The 24,819-nt window shown below is 37.0% G+C and overlaps 1 protein-coding gene across 1 annotated transcript in view; it reads left to right on the top strand.

Annotated features, from left to right (window-relative positions):
• Positions 1-24,819, top strand: part of ITGA2 (integrin subunit alpha 2) — a 102,588-nt gene that overhangs the window by 44,380 nt on the left and 33,389 nt on the right. Inside the window, exons 5-13 of the mRNA XM_072824637.1 lie at positions 2,920-3,034; positions 3,204-3,331; positions 6,154-6,302; positions 11,094-11,244; positions 11,529-11,694; positions 13,721-13,797; positions 16,022-16,160; positions 17,642-17,787; positions 19,646-19,789. Of these exons, the coding sequence (XP_072680738.1) occupies positions 2,920-3,034; positions 3,204-3,331; positions 6,154-6,302; positions 11,094-11,244; positions 11,529-11,694; positions 13,721-13,797; positions 16,022-16,160; positions 17,642-17,787; positions 19,646-19,789 (1,215 nt within the window). The remainder of the gene's footprint in view (positions 1-2,919; positions 3,035-3,203; positions 3,332-6,153; positions 6,303-11,093; positions 11,245-11,528; positions 11,695-13,720; positions 13,798-16,021; positions 16,161-17,641; positions 17,788-19,645; positions 19,790-24,819) is intronic.

Below are 24,819 nucleotides of genomic sequence, written 5' to 3'. Positions count from 1 at the left end.
ACCTTTCAAATTCTCATCCAGTTCAAGAAAGTATCAAGTTAGTGTCTTCTTACCACCCCACCTATCAAATCAAATCTTGACATTTAAATATTAGAGTAAATATTAGAGTTTTATAAATGATGCAAAGTGGATATCCAACTTGAAATACTGTCGATGTATAGAATTCTTACGATATTCAGCAAAACCATTGCCATAGAACCTCCTAGAAAAAAGTAACACAAGGAACACCAACTCTTTGCCTTTGGAAAGTGTGCTTAACATTTGTTGATAATAGCAGAATTCCAGGCCTTGTTTCTCCTTGTAGGAATATTCGAGATAGTTACTGCTAATTCCAAGAGTGGATTTCAAAGCTGAAGGGTATTCCTGTCTTTAATCCTTTCCTATAACTATTGATGACCCTGATATCATTTAACTCATGACTTGGCTCTCATCTTATTTCAGGTTAGTATTTACTCTCAGTCTCTAGAATGCTGTGAAAAGACATCACAAGTCAGTGAGATAGAATACCTTCTTTAACAAGTGCTCTGGGGACAATTAATTAGTTAATAACTTGTATATCCAAATATACTTTCAAGTGAATTAAAGAGTTCATATAAAAAACTGGAAGAAAATGGAAATTTTCTGATGGAAGAATTTCTGAGCTTAGAACTAACAGAAGAAATAATATAGGAAATTGTTGAAAAGATTTGACTATATAAAAAAATGAAAACCATCATGTACCAAAAAAAAAAGTTTTTAAGGCAAATAAAAACCCAATCTTACTGACATTTCCACCAGCTCATAGATAATCCTAGTTACGTTGCTCTGTTAAAATAAACATAGAACACTTAATTTAACTCTACATTAGTTATGCCTATACCATTGACATATTGACTTAAAAGCCTATTGTATAACTGAATTATTCTAAAAATATCAATTTTTAACAATGTTATTCTATTTTTACTAGTAGATATTAGTATTCAGACATTGGTATTCAGACATCTGGTATTGCTTATAATATGTGTTATTCAAAGCATAAATGAATATTGCAATGAATCTTCATGGTTTATGATATTCTAAAGTCTTTTTTTTTGTTTGCTTGTTTGTTTTTAAGGTTGAATAAATTCAGGAAGAGGAACATTGAGATATAGGGATTACAGAATGTACTTCAAAATTCTTATTGTGTAACTCCAGATAAAGTAAATTAAAAATTGCTAGAGAACCCAAGAGATTAACTTAATAACCAACGTAGCAAGCAGAGAAGAAGGAAAAGGGGAGGGAGGGAGAGAGAAGGGAAAAAAGAAAGAAACAAAAAAAGCCAAAGCTTCCTTTACATACCTAAAAGGTCAAAATCTTAAGATATTCTTAAGAATTATGTGGAAAAGACTGACAATCATCACATTTAAAAAAAAAAACTTATTAAGCTCTGGGCTTAAAGCAGGAATGTAGTTCTGGCATTAACAATTGGCATTCTAATTTCAACTTCTAAATGCTGTTTTCCATTGCTTTAAAAAAAGTCTTGAATACTTCATGAGTTACTGTTTTTCAAGGTGATTTAAAAAACAATTTGGGGATGGGGATATAAGAATCAATCATTGCTATCCATTATTTGGTAAACTAACCAAAGGCATCAATTGTGATTTTCCCCTAATTGGCAAAATGAACCAGTTTTATAGGGGAAAAATTATGGCTTATTCATTGAGATGAAATATGAACACAGCTGCTTTTCCTTTGAGCAACCAACAATTAAACTGGGTCAAACAAGTTCCCTTTTATTCTTCCAATTGCTTTTTGCAAGTTCACACTTTTGTGTTAAGTTTTAATAATTAATCCACAGCTTTACAAAATCTTAAACTTTGTAGACGCCCTTTAAGATCTAGTGTCCTTTTACATCTGGCAATTTTAATATTATTTAATGTAACATTTCCTGTGCAATTTAATCACAACTTAAGCAGGAGTTCTTGGCATTCAAGGGCTGCTGAAAAGGAGAGATTTGAGGTGGGGCTAATGGGAATATTAAGAATTGTAGTGTGTCTGATGTGGGCAGGGAGACAAGTGCCAGCCTGGAATGACTGAACATTTTAGGAAATACAAGTAGGGAAGATCAGAAGTCCTCAAATAAATACTTTATAACAAAGTTAAAACTGGCAGTTCATGAGCCTCATTGTGTTTGTTTAGCCCAGAGAGTGTGGTTTTTTTTTTTTTTTTTTTTTTAACTGGCTTTTCACAAAGCATTTGTCCTCTCAGGCTCTCCCTGAAAATGTGAACGAACTGTCAGGGCTGGCAGTGGGCAGGGACCTGCACCTGCATGTGAGGCCCGAATGCCTCATTCATCACGGTGTCTGTACCAGCCCAGAACATGGCCAGGGTCCCGCCTGACCCTGGGGCTTGTGGGCTTCTGGTTTCTGCTGGAGAGTATGACTGGTAGCCTAGAGAGAGCATAATAGTATAGGTGAAGAGTATAATCTCTGTTCAAGAATAACCACAGCGATGATGCTGTCTTGTAATTATGTACCATTTGCTATTTACCTTGCATTGTCCTAAATGTTTCATATCTATAGACTCATTTAGTCTTTACAACAACCTTAAAAGATAGCAGGTATGATTATCCTCCATTACAGAGACAGCCCCTGAGGCCCAGGCCCTGAGAGACCAAAGATGAAGGCACATACCCTCTTTCTCTAGCTTGGTGGGTGACCAGAGGGCTCCTCCCTGCACCCTTCTTTCTCCTGCCTCCCGCCCCTTATTCCTCCCATACTTCTCACTCCTCTGTCTTTCTGAGACACTTCCTCTCAGAGGCTTTATTGGTCTGTTAGTTTCAACCGCTGACGATTCCTAGGATCCTGTAACATTATGGAGATGATGTCTGAGTTTCACAAATGGAGCAGTAGAGGACTAAAATTTTCTGTATGTTTTGTCACTGCTCTCATTTCTTTGAAGACGTGTGGTCCCCTGTGGGCACAGCAGTGTGGAAGCCAATACTACGCCACCGGTGTTTGTTCTGATGTCAGTCCCGATTTTCAGATCTTGACCAGCTTTGCACCTGCAGCCCAGAGTAAGTGATGAATATGCACAGGTCTGAGCAATGCCTCACATGAAGGGGGAAGGCGGGATTTGTCAAGCACCCCCGCCCCTCAACTCCTCAAGTCCATTTTACTTTGTGCCATTTGTGTGAAGATTGACTTACCTATGGAAACCTATTTTTTTCATCTTTTCCTGTGTAGCTTGCCCTTCCCTCATAGATGTTGTGGTTGTATGTGATGAATCAAACAGTATCTATCCCTGGGAAGCAGTAAAGAATTTTTTGGAAAAATTTGTCCAAGGCCTGGATATAGGCCCCAAAAAAACACAGGTATGGATTTGGATAATACCTACACTAACCCACAGCTTTCTTTCTGAGAAAATATTATTAGATATGAGGTCTTAAGTTTTACATTTGTCAGATCCCCACATTAAATGCATTTAATGGTAATCCTAACAGTTAATTGAAACTTGTATTACATTGAGTTGTTCTATGACTTTGCCCAATGCTGGTTTTTGAGCTGTGAGGTTTCTATTTCTGACACAAGCATCAGATATGGGATATAGAATTTTTTGTGCATGAGAGAGAGAGAGAGAGAGAGAGAGAGAGAGAAAGAGTGGGGCTGAGGAGAGGGGCAGTGGGAGAGAGAGAGAGAGAATCTCAAGCAGGCTCCACATCCAGCATAGAACCTGACATGGGGCTCAATCGCACAACTCTGAGATCATGATCTGAGCTTAAATCAAGAGTTGGACACTTAACTGACTGAGCCACCCAGGTACCCTGGGATATAGCATTTTAATCCTCTTTAGTTGCTTATTTTTCCCTCCTATAACTCATGAATTTATTAATATATTTTAAAATCCAGTATGTATTTTTTCTTGACAGCCACATGGACTAATAATTTATTTTGTTTACTGTTTGCTAGTAAAACAATTGTCCTTGAATTCTGGGATTTTTTTTAATAAAGAAGTCCATAGACAGCATAATCCTGTCTTTTATTATTTTTAGTGTTTTATCATAGTTTATTCTTCCTTTTTTACAGAGGACAAGTCTTTTCAATAATTTTGTTTAGCTGTCTGTGTTTTAATGAGTCTTTAATTTGCTCTTTCATCTTCTTGAGATACATTCAAAACTCAGGAACAGAAACTTCCCACTTTCATAAAACTGAATAGCATTTGTTGTTAAATTTCGGGTCTTTTTTCTTTCTTTCTTATTGGATTTGCCATTTTATGGGTCATTCTAGTTGTGGAAGCACATTGAACCAATATCAACAAGGACCAGTTCATAGTTACCAGTCTATGTTCCTAGGTTGTTCCTATCATCCGATGCCTTAGCATCCAACATCTAGTAACAATTGTTGTAACATTTCCCCTAAATACTCTGAAATTTGATTTTCTGCTTTCCTGTACAATATTACAAAATATGTTTTCCCCATTGACATTGTTTTTCAAGAACAAAAAGACAACAATGTCCACTGAAACTTTGGAGTTTTCACTGTAGGATTTTACCAGAAAATTCTATGAATAAGACTAGGTATGGGGCACCTGGGTGGCTCATTTGATTAAGTGTCTGACTTTAGCTCAGTCATGATCTCAGGGTCCTGGGATCAAACTCAAGTCAAGCCCCATGTCAGGCTCCATGCCTAGCGGGGAGTCTCCTTGTCCCTCTCCTTCTGCTCCTCCTCCAGTTTATGCTCTCTCTCTCTCTCTCTCAAATAAATACAATATTTTTTTTAAAAAAAGATTAAGTATAGCACTGATCTCTGTATAGCAGAATGTTAAGGCCCATCATAAGAGAATTTTTCATAAATATCTGCTTATTTTATCTGTCTCTAAGTGGATTATCCCCAAAATGAGATCTGCTGTATTTAATAGTTTCTTGAATGGAATTTATGGCCTTCCTCTCCTTATCTCCCTTCCCCAATGCATCCTGTTCATCTCTAGAGGTGCTTTACACAGCCTCTTTTTTCTTACAACCTAAATTTGAACTTTCTGCAAGTCCTAATATAATACATTTCTTTAAGTCTTCTATTTGTCATTCCCCTTTCTCACACAGAATTTCTGGGGCTGTCATGGGAGTTACCAACATCATCCTCTCATATTAGACTTTAAATCTGTAGAGTTATTTTTGATCCTTTCCTCTTTCTCAAATCTTCCATCCTATCCTAAAGAGAGGGACCCAGCAATATCATATTTTTCACATCTTCCCAGTGCCTATTTGATTGCTTCCTAGCAAAAGTAGCTGATTGAACTCAGAAATCCTTGCCCCTCACATCTTCCTTATATACTGACCTTTGTTTTAGAGACCTTTTTATCACTGATCTCCTATTGCTACTTCCTGTTCTGAAAGCTACCCAACACATAGGCATAGAGGTGATTTCAGTACTGAGAACAAGGGTGCTAATAGAAATGTTTGGCTTTCTTGATCTAAAGGATCAGGATATATACTCCAGCATCTTGTTCAGAAGTTGTTGTCTTCAGACCTTTCAGATAAGACTCTCTCTAGTGGCATTTTCTCCAAAGGCCAGAAACTTCCTGCCCACATGCTCTTATAGCAGCTTTCTTCCAAGCATACTGAAATCTGTGATTAGAGGAAATCCAGAACAATAAATACGTCCAAATTGACTGTGTTGATTAGCTTACTGTTTTTTTTATTCAAGTCTAATTCTTTGTTTAATATGCATTTATTCTCAATTAATGAGCTATTATCTTCCATCTGTGACTGCTTATAATTGTTTGCATGCTTATATCCATTGTTAATTAGAAAATTTATATCATATTAATCTTATTGTTATGAACTTTATTCTAATATTTATCCATATTAAAATATTATGACAGTGCTTTAAAATCTATTACCAGATAATCTAGAACTATTATAGTTGAAAATCTATAACTATTACTCTTGAGAACCAATTCATACCTGAGAGGACATCATTTTGCTTATCAACAAGTACTACTGTTAAATAGTGACAGCCTCTAACAAAGAAGTCATTATTCCATTGGAAGAAAAATAACTATTCTTAAGAACAAAATTAGAAGTCGTTCCCTTATACTATCAGCCCAGATCCAAATGCACTTTTGATTTGATTATATTGGTTATTTAGAAACTATTTATAACAATGACAAATCTAATGAACTTCTGCTCTCTTGAAGGTGGGGTTAATTCAGTATGCCAACAAACCAAGAGTTGTATTTAACCTGAACACTTTCAAAACCAAAGCTGAAATGACTGAAGCAACATCCCAGACATACCAATATGGTGGAGACCTCACAAATACATTCAAAGCAATTCAATATGCAAAGTAAGTTATGATGACAATAACCCAATATTTTGATAAAATAGAAGTGCTTATAAGTAAGAAAGAAGGAAAAAAAGACAAAAATGACATACTTGGTACCCACTCTTAAGTCAGTAATGAAGAAGGAAAGTTCAAACCTTCTGTCACTTGAATACTTTGAGAAAGCAATAGGAAATGAAATTTTAAAATCTTTGATTTCTAGAACTTTTATAAGATATTCCATGATTTTTTAAAAAGATTTATTTGAAGTAGATGAAACAATGTTAAAAGACCTTAGGTTAAGTAGGAAATGGAGCAATCTGCAATTATTTGTTAATATTTATCAAGGGCACAGATGACTTGAGCTAATGGAGCACTTCATGCATATTAAGAAAGGTCATAGAATCTTAAATGTTAATGACCTAGGAGTCTGAATTGAATGGAATGGGTTCATTATGTTTATTACATCCAGAGCAATATGAATGTTACAACTATATAACACTCTTAATTTTTAGCCCAGTTTCTCTATTTTCTCAGCACTCCTGCTTTTATCTTCACTCTGTTTTAATCATATACCTTTAAAAAATGCTAAATATTCTCCTATTGTTATTTTTTTTAGATTCTCCTATTGTTAAATAATAAATGAGAACAATAACTTCACCTTCCCTTAAACCTACTTCCCGCTTTTGTCACTGTGTTGTGCATTTCTTCCTTCCACTACCATATCCTTGAAAAATTGTCTTTACTCCCTTCCTCCACTTCCTTGAAACATATGGCTTGCCACCAGGTAAACATGGCTCTCTTCATCAGCCAGTAACCCAGTGGTCCTGCCTCAAACCTCATCCTCTAGCTTCCCTTACCATTTGCTGCTGAGGAGCACACACTGCTATTCCAGCCCCAGTTGCCATGACATCAGAAACTTTTAGAATCACTGCCAACATTTAGTCAACAGTTTTAGCTCTTTAGTGTCTCCTTTTCCTATTTTTTCTTCACTAAAAGTCCTCTTTTTTTTTTTTAATCTCCCTTTTCTCTTAGGCCTTGTCTTCACTCTCATAACATCTGCATTAGCCCTGTGTAGGTCACTGCATTGCTATGTGGTCTGCTCTGAACTCTTTCTGAAAATTCACACAGATATCCAGCTGACACTGAATATCTTAAATTTGGAGTGTTGACTCACTTATCAAATTCAACACATCCTAAACCAGCCTCATTCTTTTCCTTACCCATGCTCATGACTTTTCCATTTTGATTCGTGCCACCACCTTCCCCCCACCCTCTCAGTCATTCAAAGTAAGCATTTGCTGGTTTTCTTTATTCATTCTACTCTTCCTTAATAGTACACATCTGGTCAGTCACCACATCCTGTCTTTTCTATTTCTGCATTTCCTATTGTATTCTTACCTCCTTTTTTCTGGGTGTATATTCTAGTTGCTGTTTCTATCAACTGGTGACTTTCTCTGTATGTCTCAGAAGTGAATATCCTATAAGAGAAGATATGAATGGTTTGGTTAATCTCTGTTGTCCCTATTGAGATGTCCTTTTGGGATATGCTATCTCACAGGAAGCTGGTCAGTTGCCATTTGGCAAAGTGCCCCTTATGGTCTGGTAAGCTAGACTCAGAGGAGCAGTAGGTTGACATAGAAAATGGCCTAGAAAGAACTACAAACTGCAGAGGGACTGTATTTTCAGCAGGAAGTATAGATGCGCTATTTTTCCCTGAAAGGAGCCGAGGGGTAAGCTCTCCTCTCAGAAAGAATGGCAACTGTCTGTTAAGATGTGACTTTCTTTGCCTTTTCAGAACTTTGGTTTTCTCTCCTGTGCCATCATCTCACTCTTACCACTAGTTCCCAAGCTGGTAGAAGTCCTTCCATTGTTCAGAGAATCACCTAACCTCTTACACTTTCCAGAAGTTAATTCCCTTTCTTTATCTTTTTTGGGGGGGGGCAGGGTGAGGGAGGAAGGATCTGTTTCTTTATAACATCAAATAGAATTCTGACACTCTTTTAGTAAATCTTGCCATTTTCCATTTATCCTATTTCATGGAGTGCTTGTGGTTATGATATAATATTCCAAGACCTGAAGGTAATCAGAACAAATGAGGCAGTTTCTACCCTCAGAAATCTTATAATCACACACGATGAATTCTAAATATGTCATAAAGAGTATAATTCACTCAGCAAATATTTAATGTGAGTACTGTATTCAAATTTTTCTGGTGACAAATATGAAATATTTTTCTATACTTCTACATTCTGCTATGTAGAATACAGGAAAGTTATAGGGAATAAAATGATATTCTCAGTTTAAACATGTTGCTATTAAAGTGTCCCTTACACATTCAGATGAAAATATTCAGCAGACATTGAATACATAAATTTGAAATAGGAGAATGAGTGGAAATAGATGTAGACTTTAAGGTGTCACCATATAGGTGATAGGTAGTCCAAAAGAGTGGGTGGCATTTCCCAGAAAGAATGTCCAAGAAGAAAATCCAATAGACAGGGAAAAAATTATTAGACAATTGGAAACCCATCTAGAAACAAAATAAAGCTGAATCCCTGAATCACTCCTTGAATCAAAATAAATTTCAGCTACACCAAAAAATTAAATCTAAGAAAATGGAATTATTAAAGGACTATGAGAAACTTGTGTGATTAAAGAAACAAGTCTTAGAAATAAGAAGTTCTTTTAAAATACCATGTCAAATATAAAGACACACATAAAAAGCTAATGAAGTTGATGTCAAAATATACAATTTTGGGATGCCTGGGTGGGTCAGTGGTTGAGCATCTGCCTTCGGCTCAGGGCATGATCCTGGGGTCCCAGGATCGAGTCCCACATCAGGCTCCTTGTGGGGAGTCTGCTTCTCCCTCTGCCTATGTATCTGTCTCTCTCTCTCTCTCTTTGTGTGTGTGTCTCTCATGAATAAATAAATAAAATCTCTTTAAAATATATATATATTCAATTTCTATACAGGAGTAATAGAAGTAATACCACTAAAATTTAAAAGATTAATGAACTGAGAAAAATATTTATGATATATATGACAAAAGATCATGTTCTTGACTAACAAAGATATCTTACTAAATAGAAAAATTAGAAAATAATGAACAAAACAAAGAAAAATGGGCAAAGGTAAAGAAAAATCAAGAGTTCAGAGAGAAAAAAATACAAATGGTTAATAAACATAAAATGCTTCTTATCTCTTCATAATGAAAAAATGCATATTAAAACAGTTATATATTCTCACTTATCAGAGTGTCCCTAATTTAAAGTTTAATAATCTTCATTGTTAAGGAAAGGATATGGAGAAACTTGCATTTTTTTACATTATGGTAATATAAATTGGTAGAAAATTTTATTTTATTTTAATGTTTTTTAAAGATTTTATTTATTCATAGAGACAGAGAGAAGGGGGCAGAGACACAGGCAGAGGGAGAAGCAGGCTCCATACAGAAAGCCTGACATGGGACTTGATCCCGGGTTTCCAGGATCACACTCCAGGCTGCAGGTGGCACTAAACCACTGCACCACCACGGCTGCCCTGGTAGAAAATTTTAGAGTTCAATTTGGCAATATCTTTCAAAGTTTGAAATGTATAAATCCTTTGTTCCAGTAATCTCACTACTAAGATTTGATCCTACTGATACATTTGGAAAAGTATGCCAAAGTCTATACATAAGGACATTTTTATGGCATTACTTATAAAATTCAAAATAACCTAAATGCACAATCATGGAGAATTGGTTAAACTATGGTTACCCCCAAATAATGAAATATTATCCAGCCATTAAAAAGGAGAGCTTTGGGGGCACCTAGGTGGCTTAGTCAGTTAAGCATCTACCTTCGGCTCAGGTCATGATCTCAGGATCCTGGGATCAAGCCCCACACCTGGCTCCCTGCTCAGTGGGGAGTCTGCTTCTCCCTCTCCTTTTCCTCTTCCCTTCTCCCCTACTTGTGTGTTCTTTCTCACTCTTTCTCTCTAATAAATAAAGTCTTTAAAAAAAGGGAGAGATTTATATGTGCAATATGGAAAGATTTCCATCAAAATGAAAAATAACTGTATAGACCATGCCCCCATTTTCATGAATATTTGAGGAGTAGACTATGCACATACATCTGATTAAATGATTTCTATAAGGAAACAAAGTGATAAAGGTGGTTACCTTTGGAAAAAAAAAAAAGGTGGTTACCTTTGGAACAGTGGCTTGATGTCACATTTTTCTTTTCTTTTTTTTTTAAGATTTAACTTATTTATTCATGAGAGACAGAGAGAGAGAGAGAGAGACAGAGACACAGGCAGAGGGAGAAGCAGGCTCCATGCAGAGAGCCTGACATGGGACTCGATCCTGGGTCTCCAGATTCACTCCCTGGGCCGAAGGCGGTGCTAACAATGCTTTGAAATTCTTTTACCAAGTATATTTCTTACTTTTTAAAAAACAATTTCATATTGAGAAAGTAAATGCAGATCCAGTGAGTAAAACTGGTGATAGGACTGAATATCTTTGCTCTGTTGATTAATATTAATGAATTTAATTTTCTCATCAGAAAATAATTCTAAGGATTCTTGATGTAAATACATAAACACACATACTATGGAAACTATGGAAATTATTGTTAATGCCACGTGAGATTTATATATTTCCCTATAAGCTGCAAATAGAATGTAGGTAAATATGTCACCAGACCTGACAGAAATTTTAAGTCACAGTAGGTCATGTTCAAAGAAGTTAGTTTCACATTTATATTTCTAGCCAGAGGTCCACATACTAGCTTCATCTTTTGATATTGAGTCTTTAATCTTATCTGCCACAGAGATTTTGCTTATGCAGCAGCTGCTGGAGGACGACCAGGTGCCACCAAAGTAATGGTGGTTGTAACTGATGGTGAATCACATGATGGTTCAATGTTGAAAGCGGTGATTGATCAATGCAACAATGACAATATACTGAGGTTTGGCATAGCAGTAAGTAGATTTTCTTTTTAGTTGTCTTTCAGTTGATGGGTAAGTGCTGCTTTATAGCATCACTTCCCAAGACTGCACTTTCTCATTTGCTGCTCACAGCTTTATAGAAAAGATATTCATTCTGTCTCTACTTCTTGCTGATTTTCAATCCTGTTGACTAAGGGGGTGTGGATTTAATTTTCCAAGGGCTCTATTGTGTTCAGAAATACAATACTAGAAAGTGCTAGTAGGGATATTAGAGTACAGTAGAATGACTCCCCCCCCCCCATTCCTCTGTTTTCAAGGTTCTTGGGTACTTAAACAGAAATGCCCTTGATACTAAGAATTTAATAAAAGAAATTAAAGCAATTGCCAGTATTCCAACAGAAAGATATTTTTTCAACGTGTCTGATGAAGCAGCTCTATTAGAAAAGGCTGGAACACTGGGAGAACAAATTTTTAGCATTGAAGGTAAGACAACTCCATCTTTCAAAAACTTTTCTCAAGAATTCTTGATTTTATTGCCGTAATCTTGCTCTATTAATGTTCACTTGCCTATGCCTTATATGAAAAGAACTCTTATGACTCAGTAAGGAAAACAGGCAACATGAATAAGTAGTTTATAAATGATAAGATACAAATGGCTAATAAAAATAAGAAAATATTCCCAATTTCAGTAATTATTCTAAATTATAAATTGAATCAATGTCACTTTGTGACTAAAAAATAATGAAGATTAGTAACATAAGCTTGGAGATATTATGGCGAAGCAAAGAAGCTCATACAGTCTTGATAAGATTATAAATTGTATAGCTTTTTGGGGGAAAGTAATTTAGTAATATCTATTATCATTGTAAATAAATTTACCTTTTAACATTGCATAGTTTTTATAATGATAAGAAGTTTTACCTTTTTATACTGTTATATGATTTCTGAAATTCTTGAATTCATTTACAACAAATGTGTATACTTTTAAAATTAGAAAAATATAGTGAAGACTTTTAGTAGTTCATATTTCAAGGAAACATGTTATTTACCAGATCTACAATAATATACTTATATGGCCTTGGAAGGTCTAGTCAGTGTATAAATACCACATGTTCAAGAAGTTACTGTATAGCACACATTTTCCAGTTGGTAAAAAGTCCCACATGGCCCAAATTCTGATAGTTAACCCAAATAGCTCTCAGCAACAAAGAGCCTATTTTATTGAGCACCTACTATATGTCAGGTCCTCTTTCAGAAGCTGGGTCCAAGGGCATTGCATAAATTAAGTAGTAAATCCTCAGTCTTATCTTCTCCTGGTTTTCCACTGGAGACTTCTATCCAAAAAATATTATTGCTTCTTTAAACCTCCAGTGGTGCTTCTAAGTTGTTGAAAACATTATCAAAATCTAATGTGCCCTGAGATAATATAAAGTTATTTGTCTACCTGTGGTATGACTTATGCTTGTTTGTGGTGGTGTGAACATGAATAATCACAGTGCAACCTAGATGATGATTAGAAATGATTTTGTGCCTTATCTGCTATTCTGGATTTTGGGAAAGCACTGCTCTACATTATTAAAAATTATCTTGGGACACCTAGCTGGCTTGATCAGTGGAGTGTGTAACTCTTGATCTCAAGGTTGTGAGTTGAAGCCCCATGTTGGGTATAGAGATTACTTAAAAGTAAAATCTTTTTAAAAAATATCTCTTCTCATCCTGGGTGAGTTATTACATCTTCTAAACAAGTAACTGTATCATATAGTTTACATTATATATATCACTCTCTATATCAAAGTGGTAGTCCAGGAATTTATTCCTTTTTTTGAGAAGATTAATGAAATACAACCACTTTGACTGCACTGTATGGAAAGTGAATATGAATGGAGTCCTACGATTTGAGTGTCAGAGGCAAGCACGTATGTAGAAGTAGGACAAACTTCCCTATTGGTAAAATTCCTACTCAGTCTTGAAGCCTGGATCCTGAAACCCAACCCAGGTACCTCTGTTTGGTCTTCGCTACACATCAACTGTCTGGCTCTTCCAACTGCATCTGAGATGTGTGTGCACTTATTAGTAACAATATTTAAAAGCTGAAAATTCAGTTTCTTGGCTGGTAATAATAACTTTTTTTTTTAAAAGGCCATCACTTCAGTTTTTATTTTACCTCATCCCCTTATGTTTTTAGTATTAGGATCATCATGAGCATACCAATAAATATATGAATGCATATTAAAAATTAACACCAACTTCAAACACTACCTTGGGAGTATCGTGGGTTGTTGTTAACAACAACAACTTTGTTGTATTTCTTAGTGATTTCTCCCTCCCAGAATTTGCCAGCTCTATATTCTTGAGCAAACATCCGAACATTGTGGGTATATGTGGTTGTGTATATATATGCATATGTACATGTGTGCATGTATTCATGTGTGTATGTGCATGAACATGTGTTTGAAAGTTGGATTTAAAAATTAACAGTGATAGAATTCTTGAAATGACCATCTCCCAGGTACTATTCAAGGAGGAGACAACTTCCAGATGGAAATGTCACAAGTGGGATTCAGTGCAGATTACTCTCCTCAAAAGGTGTGTATATCAGATAACTTCCAGCCATGCTATCATTTGGCTGAACACTACTAGGCACAGTAGCTTAATATATAGAATGGAAAAAATAGCCATCCAGTGATCAACTGTTCTGATTCCCAGTCATAGTCATTCAGTTTCTTTGTGCTGATGATTTATCATCTGAAAGATGAAGGATAATAATGCCTTTTCTTTCCTGTTTCATGGGGATTTTTTTATGGAAAAAAAAATGATAATATGCAAGAAAATTATGAGTGCTCCAAGGGACAGGTACTGTATTAATTCAAGGGATTATCATTGCAGGAATTTCCTTTAAATCAATTAACTATTGGAGAAGTTTATTAAAAACACAAACTCTAAAAAAAAAAAAAAAAAAAAAACACAAACTCTTAGGGCGCCTGGGTGGCTTTGTTGGTCAAGTGTCTGACTATTAATTTTGGCTTAGGTCATGATCTCAGGGTCTTGGGATTGGGTCTCTCTCAGTGGAGAGTCTGCTTGAGATCCTCTCTGTCTCTCACCCTCTCCCTCTTCCCACCTCCAGCTCGCATCCACACACGCTCACTCGCTCTCATATAAATAAATATTTAAGAAAGCAAAAAACACAAACTCTTGTCATCAGTGCCACTGTTGAATTCTAAGCTGCTCGAGTCTCTCTCTCTCTTTTTTTTTTAAAGATTTTATTTATTCATGAGAGACAGAGAGAGAGAGGCAGAGACAGAGGCAGAGGGAGAAGCAGGCTCCCTGCAGGGAGCCTGATATGGAACTTGATCCCAAGCCCGCAGCAGTATTACACCCTGAGCTGAAGGCAGATGCTCAATCGCTGAGCCACCCAGGCACCCCTGGAGTATCTCTTCTAAGTGCAGAGACAGAAGATAGCTGAAAAAAAGTGAGAAGTTAGGGACCATGTGAGACGGTCCCTAAGCTTTCTTAGCCCAGAAAAATCCATTCTTCCTTCTAATAAACACCCACCTCCTCCTGCTCTGATTCCAGCTCTGCTCAGAGTCTCAGTGGAGTAGCAGAGGGATACAGAGACAGGTGACACTGGAAACGCTTAGGGAACAGTATGAACAAAGAGGATTTGATTGCCAGAATGAAGGACCAGGGATGGCATGGTTTTTTTCCTCTCGAATAAAAGATGCTAATTTTGTCTGGATCACCAATCCTTAGGAATGCTCATAAAAGTTACGGGATTTTCCCTCAGAAAGAATATTAATGAACCCACACACGGAGAATTTTAACACAACTTCCTGAGGTTTTTGTCCACTTCCTAAAGTCCCTTCCTGCACCCCTGATTCAGAGTCCCAAGTTTATGACAATCATTCACATAATTTCATGGTCTCTAGTCCTCAAAGTGGGACACATTTTCTTATTTGCTCTATTTTTAATAGGTTATATTTTTCTATCCAAAATCCCTATCTTTGATGTTTTCTAAGATCTAAGATCAAAAACTTAAAAATAATAAGTCCCATCCCAACAAACCCTGCCTTCTACAATGACTTACAATTTTGACTATGCAGGTAGGACTTTGAGTCCCTCCAGAGCAGCCTTTCCTTGATTGTGCACCACCCCCTCCTGGCGTGACCTGACCAATGGGCCTGACCAATGGCTCAGATTGAACATCACACTGTATAGTTGGTTACCTTTTGTAGCGGTGCTATTTTCCTATTGAAAGGATATAGGTATCTATAGCCTATGGGATAGGAAAGAGATGATGGAGAAACGTCTGAGAAGGAATCAAGAGGAAAGAGGAAGAATGTTAAAAATAGAATAGATCAGAAGAGAGCCTCCCACGATGACATGCCTGGATAGCAGTGCAGCCCCACCTCTCCCCCTCTGCCAGCTGCACTTCCTATTTCTCAAGCATGCCTCACATCCTCCGCTGTGAGCTTTTCTTACAAATACGTGAGGTTGGAGGCTCACAAGTGTTCAGCATTTGCAGATGTGTGCTTTTGAATGGGAATTGGAAGATGGCTATCTGCTCCTCCTGTAGTATAGTAGGGATTTATCTATAGAATCTATCAAGGTAACATGGCCTGGGGGAAGGCTTGTTTTCCAGCGCAAAATTTATTAAAACAATTTGGACATATATCAACATGCATTGATAAGCATTTTACTTCATCATTTTCTCCTTAAATCTAGACCATTTATTTCAGTCTTTTGCCTACTCTGCATTCTTGTGCTTTAAAGGTAGTTTGTCTTCATGATCTTCATTTTTCAATTATTTTAGGATATTCTGATGCTGGGTGCAGTAGGAGCTTATGGCTGGAGCGGGACTGTTGTCCAGCAGACATCTCATGGACATTTTATCTTTCCTAAACAAGCCTTTGACCAAATTCTGCAAGATAAAAATCACAGTTCATATTTAGGTAAGGCATAGCAGCATTTGACTTGGCAAATTTAAGTTCCCTTCTTTTTAAACTGGCTCCTTGCTGAATCTCAGGATCGGTTCAGCAAAACACTTGAAGTGTCATATAGTGATTATATTTACTACACATGTTTATGTTGCCTCTTTGAAAATCAGCGCTTATCCTAAAACTGTTTACTGATACACTGTATTACACCTGCTGATCTCTTCTGGTTATTCAAGCAGCTGTGATTGTGCTAAAATGGAAGTCATTTCTAAAAGCCAATACAGTAAGTGGTAGTCTTATATTACTATAGAGTTCTTAGTCTTTTTGTTCCTATAATAAACAGCTTGATTTATTGGTCTGATTCTGATCACCTACTATGGGACAGTTCTTGAGCTCCTGCCTGAGTTCCTGGCAATTCTATTTACATCCTTCCAGGGGCGTCTGGGTGGCTTATTTGGTTGAGTGTTTGACTCTTGATCTCAGTTCAGGTCTTGACCTCAGCGTCATGAGTTCAAGCCCCGCATTAGGTCCCATGCTGGGCATGGAGCCTAACTTAAAAAAAAAAAATCTTTCCAACAACCCTTTGAAGAAAGTATCATTACCCCATTTTACCTTTGAGAGCCAGTGAGGTTAATAACATTCCCAAAGGTAAACAACTCTCAAAAAAAAAAAAAAGTGGCAAATCCAGAATTTGAACCGGGGACTGTCTGACTCCAAAATCTATGTTCTTTCCACTATGCAACATTGCCTTTTAGACTCATGTAGTTATTCATTCAAGAAATACTTGTTCAGTGCCAAGTTCATGAGTGGCCGATGGGACAACCCAGAATCTAGGGCCTGCTTTAGATTTAGGTATCCCACCCAGGCCAGGCATGCTGCCAGTCAAAGGACAGGAGCAGTTCATCTTAGAAGAAGGAAGATGTGCCCTCTTTCATATGCCTGGGCACACTAGGAACTGTGCATCCCCATGAAGGAGTGCTCACAGCACTGACTTCATCATTGGCCCTGTCTGGTTCTCCCCTCTGGCACACTTTAGATAATCAACAGGGAGCCCTCTGGCACAGATGGTAGCACTTTAGACAACTAGTAGTGAGCCTCTGGCATACAGATGGCACCACTTTAAATAACTACCCTGTGATGTCACCGCCATGCCTGTCACTCCATAAGTGCTGGAGATGAAGGTCTGAGGAGAGGTGGAGAATAGTTGCTTGTTGTCCTGGGTTGCCTGCCTGCCTGCCTGCCCACCTGCCTGCCTGCTGGATTGCCCTTGTCAGTAAATTACCCTGAATAAAACTCTGTAAATGATATAGAGTGGCTTGCTTTGTTTTTCAGAATTAAAATGCCTTCTCAGCCTGGAGGATTCATTACTGACCCTCCTCCACCTTCTAACACCACCCTGCCCAACAAAAAAGGACCTCTGGTCAAGTCTACTAACTTTGCCAGCCATCTGGCTGAGCTCTTCAATAGTACCTACTCTGTAACTCCTTTTCTCCTAGGTTACTCGGTGGCTGCAATTTCTACTGGAAAAGACATCCACTTTGTTGCTGGTGCTCCTCGGGCAAATTATACTGGCCAGATAGTGCTATACAGTGTTGATGAGAATGGCAATGTCACAGTTATTCAGGCTCACCGAGGTGACCAGGTAAATTCCATCGTGTAGCAGGTGAAATTACTCGTACAGACAATTGGGACATAGGAGTAGGAGTTGATAGAACTGGAAGCTAGCATTTATTGAGTGCCTACCCTGTGGCTGGTTCTGTATTTGAATATTCCTTAAATCAATAACTGAGTGATGGGTATTAAGGAGGGCACTTGATGTAGTGAGCACTGGGTGTTATATGCAACCGATGAATCACTGAACTCTTCCTCTGAGACTAATAATACATACACTATGTGTTCATTGCACTTAAGTAAAATTTTAAAAAATAGTCCTTAAATCTTCACAATACTGAGACCTACCACCCCCTTGGATGAGCATTTACTGAGCATTTACTGAGCATTTGCTGAGCATTTACCTTCCTAAGGTCAAATAGCTTTCATGGGGTTGAGTTGTCACGAAAACCCAGTCCTAAGTATCCTCAAAGCCTGTGCTGTTTGGTCATATCCAACTGTGTATTTTTGACTCTCCAGATTAATAATACATGGGTTTTATTTAGTCCTAATGACAGGCACCTCACCACAGCTTTGTTGGCAAGCTCCTACCAGGAGCCAATGATCTAGAGGAAAAATGAGAAGGAAGCAGTATAGCATTGTCAAGACTAAGCTACTACATCTGGGTCTGTCAAGGTGTTCTGTGGCTTTAAGGTTTCTAAAATTAAAGCAACTCTGTTTTCTGCCACTTTCTTCTCAGCATGACTGTTTGGTAGTCAGAACCTATGATAACTCCCACTCATGGCCTACTAGAGCAAAGACCAGCCAACAGAATCCTATTTCCTTACTAAGAAGATTTGACCCATGAGCTTGGCACATATTTAAAATGGGCAACCCTGATCTCTGACAACCAAGAGAAATTTTCTGTCCTTGAGTCAGAGAAACCAACTATTTAGATTTCCCTTCTCCAGGATTAAGTGTGATCCTACTGTGTCTATGGATCTTCCAGGAGTAAGAGGACCTGAGTCGTTGACTTCCTTGACCACAAATCCGCTTTGGTCACATATTTTTCTCTCTTCTTTAATATTTTAAAGAAGGGTGCTTTTTTTTTTTTTTTTGAGGAAAACAATGACCGTGTTATAGAACGAATCCTTTCTTACTCATTTCTGAATCCTGAAGAGGTATTCATGTAGGCATGCACTGAACAATCAGCTCGCCAGCCTCTCTTGCTTCACTCTATCTCACCTGATCATCTGTCCCAGTCTATGGGAGAACGTCCCTCCTGTCCAGCATCATGCCACAGATACTTCCATCACAATGCTTGTCCACTCTTCTCCACCTAGAAAACTTCTTGTTTTTTTAAGATGCCATTTAAATAACACTTAATCTTAGTGAGCTTTCCAGCTCCTCTGCACTCTGCTCACACAGCATTAGCCCTTGCCTCTACTATAACTTATCTGACTACGCATGCACAGACATTTGTCCCACTTCCCTCTTCCCTTCCTGCCTTTCTCTACAACACACCTCACAGACCTTCTAAGTGTTTCATCTTTAAATGTGGTCTTTGACCCCACACACACACACCAGCATCAGAAACACTTAGAGTACTTATTTAAAATACTGTTGTCTGGATTGCACCCATTCTGAGTCTCTGGAAATGGGTCTCTGGAATCTGGATTTTAAAGATACATTCTTAGTGATTTATGTGCACGCTAACTTTGTTTTAACAACCAAGTGTTATATCATGATACAAACTGAGAGGCACTAGGTTATTCATCTTACTGTTTCTAGCACCTTACAAGTAGGAAGCACTCAATTCTTGTTTGTTGAGTGAGTAAATGAAAGTACAGTGTAACGTTAGGAGTGTATGAGTCCTAGAATTCTAAGGTTAATATGCTCTATCATTCCAGATTGGCTCCTATTTTGGCAGTGTGCTGTGCTCAGTCGATGTGAATAAAGACACCATTACAGATGTACTCTTGGTGGGTGCACCAATGTACATGAATGACCTAAAGAAAGAAGAAGGAAAAGTCTACCTGTTTACTATAACAAAGGTACTATCACAAGGGTAAAGAAAATTGTTAAACTGACTTAGTTTAATTTCCTTCAGTATTGGTAAATTAATCTTCATTTTTGCAGAATAAAGAATTATTTAATGATCATTTTCATATGTAGTATGGTTTATATTTCATCACTTTGAGGATGTAACCATTAATTTATAATCTTAAAAATCACATTAAAAAGCATAACCTTTAGAGAAAGAGCTAAATGTATGGTGCACTGCTGTTTTCCATGAAAGGTCTTTGAATATATATTATACAAAGTCAGTATAAATGCACATCATTTTTGAAATACATGCACATCTGTATATTTTCCAAGTATCTCCTTCAATTTTTCTTCTTTACTGTAAAGAGATCATAATACAGAACAAACTATCTTGTTAACATTTTACAGTGAAAAAGACAAATTGTACCAGGGACTTTGCAAATGTTTGGATGCTTTCTACGTCAGTTTGTCAGGAAATGCTGTTGCTTAGTTAGGCAGTTAGGCATGTATACATGTAGCTCTTGGGATTTTTAGTTCTTGAACATAAAACTTCGCATACTCTAACTAGACGGAGCTCTCTAAATCAATGCCCATAGTATAATGATCTTGGAGCTGAAAACTGGAATTAAAGGCACAAGTTGACATAGAAAATTTGAGAAAGGATGGGAAAAAAGGGAAGCTGGTATTGATAGAGTAAATTTTACATTTTGCTGTTGTGATAATTTGTTCTACCTTATTTATTTAAATGAATGTAAAAATTAGCTCTCAAACAGAGGCAATTAAAACAATTCTAAAGCAGGGGTGCCTGGGTGGCTCAGTTGGTTCAGTATCCAACTCTTGATTTTGGCTCAGGTAGTGACCTCAGGGCCAGGAATTTAAGCCCCAAGTCTGGCTCCTCGCTGAACAGATTTTTCAGATTTTTCTATATACAGCATCATGTTGTCTGCAAATTGTAACAGTTTAATTTCTTCTTTACCAACATAGATGCCTCTTATTTCTTTGTGTCTGATTGTTGTGGCTAGGACTTCCAGTATCATGTTGAATAAAAATGATGAGTGAACATCCTTATTCTGTTCCTAACCTCAGAAGGAAAGTTCTCAGTTTTTCCCCATTGAGTATATATGTCAGCTACATGTGTTTCATATATGGCCTATGTTGAAGTATATTCCCTCTAACCCCACTTTGTTGAGAGTTTTTTTTATCGTGAATTGAGGTTGAATCTTGTCACATGATTTTTCTGCACCTATTGAAATCCTAATTTTTATCCTTTGTTTTGTTGCAGTGATGTGATTGATTGATTGATTTGTCCCATTTGCTAGTATATGCTTTTTTTTAGTATTCTCTTATAATCCTTTGTATTTCTGTGATATCAGTTATTACTTCCCATTTCTGATTTATTTTTTAATTTGGGTCCTCTTTTTTTTTTTCTTGAATCCAGCTAAAGGTTTATCAATTTTGTTTATCTTTTCAAAGTACCAACTCTATTTCATTAATTTTTCTTTTTGTTTGTTTGTTTCTAAGTCATTTATTTCTGCTCTGGTCTTTTTTTCCTTTTCTTTTTTTTTTTAATTGGAATTCAATTTGCCAACATATAGCATAACACCCAGTGCTCATCCCGCCAAGTGCCCCCGCTCAGTGCCCATCACCCAGTCACCCCAACCCCCCACCCACCTCCCCTTCCACTACCCTTGTTCATTTCCCAGAGTTAGGTGTCTCTCATGTTTTGTCACCCTCACTGATATTTTCACTCATTTTCTCTCCTTTGCCTTTATTCCCTTTCACTAATTTTTATATTCCCCAAATGAATGAGACCATATACTGTTTGTCCTTCTCCGATTGACTTTTTTCACTCAGCATAGTACCCTCCAGGTCCATCCACGTCAAAGCAAATGGTGTGTTATTTGTCGTTTCTAATGGCTGAGTAATATTCCATTGTATACATAGACCACATCTTCTTTATCCATTCATCTTTCGATGGACACCGAGGCTCCTTCCACAGTTTGGCTATTGTGGACATTGCTGCTATAAACATCAGGGTGCAGGGGTCCTGGCGTTTCACTGCATCTGTATCTTTGGGGTAAATCCCCAGCAGTGCAATTGCTGGGTCGTAGGGCCAACAAGCACATGAGAAAATGCTCCACATCACTGGCCATCAGGGAATACAAATCAAAACCACATTGAGATACCACCTCACACCAGTGAGAATAGTGAAAATTAGCAAGACAGGAAACAACAAATGTTGGAGAGGATGTGGAGAAAGGGGAACCCTCTTGCACTGTTAGTAGGAATGTGAACTGGTACAGCCACTCTGGAAAACTGTGTGGAGGTTCCTCAAAGAGTTAAAAATAGATCTGGTCTTTTATTCTTATTTCCTTTATTCTACTCTCCTTTGATTTTGTTTGTTCTTCTTTCTCGTTCCTTTAGGTGTAAGGTTAGATTGTTTATTCGAGCTTTTTCTTATTTCTTAAGATAGGACTGTATCACTATATTCTGTATACTTTCCTCTTAGAACCACTTTTGCTGCATCCCAAAGATATTGGACTATTGTATTTTCATTTTCATTCATCTCTATGTTTTTTATTTCTTTTTTGACTAATTGCTTCATTGACCTATTGGTTGTTTGGTATCATGATGTATAGTCTCCATGTTTGTGTTTTCTCCTTTTTTTTCTCGATATATAATAACTTATTTCTAGTTTCATACTGTTATCAGGATGCATGGTATGATTCCAATCTTTCTAAGTTTCTTGAGGCTTGTTTTATGGCCTGATAGGTGATCTACTTTGGAGAATGTTTCATGTGCACTTGAAAAGAATGTGTATTCTCTTTTGAGGATGGAATGCTCCATGTCCATCTGGTCCAATGTGTCATTTAAAATATTGTTTCGTTATTAATTTTTCTGTCTGGATGATCTATCCATGGACGTAGTAGGGTGTTAAAGTCCCCTACTATTTGTAGAATCATAAATTTCTCTTTTTATTTCCATTTATGTTTGCTTTATGTATTTAGATGCTCTAGTGTTGGATGTGTAGATATTTATAATTGTTATATCCCCTTGTTGGATTTATCATTATGTAATGATTATTGTTACAGTCTTTGTTTTAAAGTCTATTTCATCTGATATAAGTATTGCTACCCCAGCTTTTTCTTTTTCACTTCCATTTGTATGATGAATGTTTCTCTGTCTGTATGTCTTTAGGTCTGAGATGTGAGTGTCTTATAGGCAGCATATAGATGGGTCTTGTTTTTTATTCACTCTGTCACCCTATGTCCCTGGTTGGAGCATTTAGGCCATATACATTTAAAGTGCTTATTGATAGGTATGTCTTTTTGCCATTTTTAAAATTTTCTAGTTGTCTTATTATTCCTTTTCATTCTCTTTGTGATCAGTGAGTTTCTATAGTGTTATATTTGGCTTCTTTCTTTTTTGTGTGTCTATCATAGGTTTTAGGTTTGTGATTACCATGAAGTTCATATATAGCATTCCAAGTAAATAGCAGTATTAATTTGATGATCATTTAAGTTCAAAGACATTCCAAAGGTGGTTCAAAGGTGGCAAATGGGAGAACGTTTTTCTTTTCTCCCATCTCTTCCCTGTTACTCCCTTCTCTACATTTTATGAGTATGTTATATTTTACATCTTTTATTCATAATTTTCTTATGTCTAATTATGACCATTCCTCTCCACTTAAAGAAATCCCTTTAATATTTCTTGTAAGGCCAATTTAGTGGTGATGAACTCCTTTATCTTTCATTTGGGAAACTTTATCTTTCCTTCGAATCTGAATGATAATATTGCGTGGTAGAGTATTCTTGGGTATAAGGTATTTTTGTTTGTTTCTTTGTTTTTTCCCCTTTCAGCACTTTGAATATGTCCTGCCACTTTCTTCTGGCTTGCAGAGTTTCTGCTGAAAAATCAACTGATAGGCTTATAGATTTTTGCCTTCTAAGTAACTTTTTGTTTCTTTCTTTCTGCTTTTAAGATTCTCTCTTTATCTTTAAACTTTGACATTTTAATTACTATGTGCCATGGTGTGGACCTCCTTGGGTTCATCTTGTTTAGAACTCTCTGTGCTTATTGGACTTAGATGTCTATTTCCTTTCCTAGGTTAGGGAAGTTTTCAGTTATTATTTCATCAAATAAGTTTTCTCCACCTTTCTCTCTTTTTCTGGGGCCCCAATAATGCAAATGTTTGTTTGCTTTAAGTTGTCCATGATATCTCTTAACCTGTCTTTTTAAAAAATTTTCTCTTTCTGCTATTCAGCTGCTGTTTCTCTCCATTACCCCATCATCCAGGTTGCTGATATATTCTTTTGCATCCTCAACTCCATTGATCCCCTGCTATTTCAGCTATTGTATTCTTCAACTCTGATGGATTCTTTTTAATATTTTCTATGCTTTTATTGAAAGTCTCACTGAGATCTTCCCCTTTTTTTTCTAGCCCAGTACCCTCACAATCATTAAATTTTTTATCAGGCATGTTTCTTATCTGTTTCATTTAGTTCTTTTTCTGAGTTTTTTTCTTTCTTTTGGAGCATATTCCTCTGTCTCTGCATTTTTCTTGACTTTCTGTATTTCTATGGATTAGGAAGAACAGCTAAGAATGGTGCCCCTTTGCAGACTATGTGTGCTTGATGACTTTTTGGCTGGCTGGCTGGAGCTGTGGCTGTTTTAGAAGTTACTCTTCTAAAACTGTGGCTTTTGTGGGGGCTCCTGGGTAGCTCAGTCAGTTAGGCATCTGCCTTTGGCTCGGGTCATGATCCCAGGGTCCTGGGATCGAGCCCTGGTACTGAGCCCTGCATTGGGCTCCCTGCTCCACAAGGAGTCTGCTTCTCTCTCTTCCTCTGCCCCTCCCTCTGATTGTGCTTTCTCTCTCAAATAAATAAAATCTTAAAAATAAACCGTGGCTTTTTGCAAAAAAAGAAGAAAAAAATAAAATTGGAAAGGAAAAAAAAGAAGAAATAAAACAAGACATTTTTAATTTAAAAATAATACTTGCTTTGCTTTAATTAAAAAATTTAAAACAGAAACAAACAAA

This window comes from Canis lupus, chromosome 4, assembly GCF_048164855.1.
Source record: "Canis lupus baileyi chromosome 4, mCanLup2.hap1, whole genome shotgun sequence".
Lineage (NCBI taxonomy): Eukaryota > Metazoa > Chordata > Mammalia > Carnivora > Canidae > Canis > Canis lupus.
The sequence above is the reverse complement of the archived record's forward strand: the minus strand, read 5'-3'. Positions and strand labels throughout refer to the sequence as shown.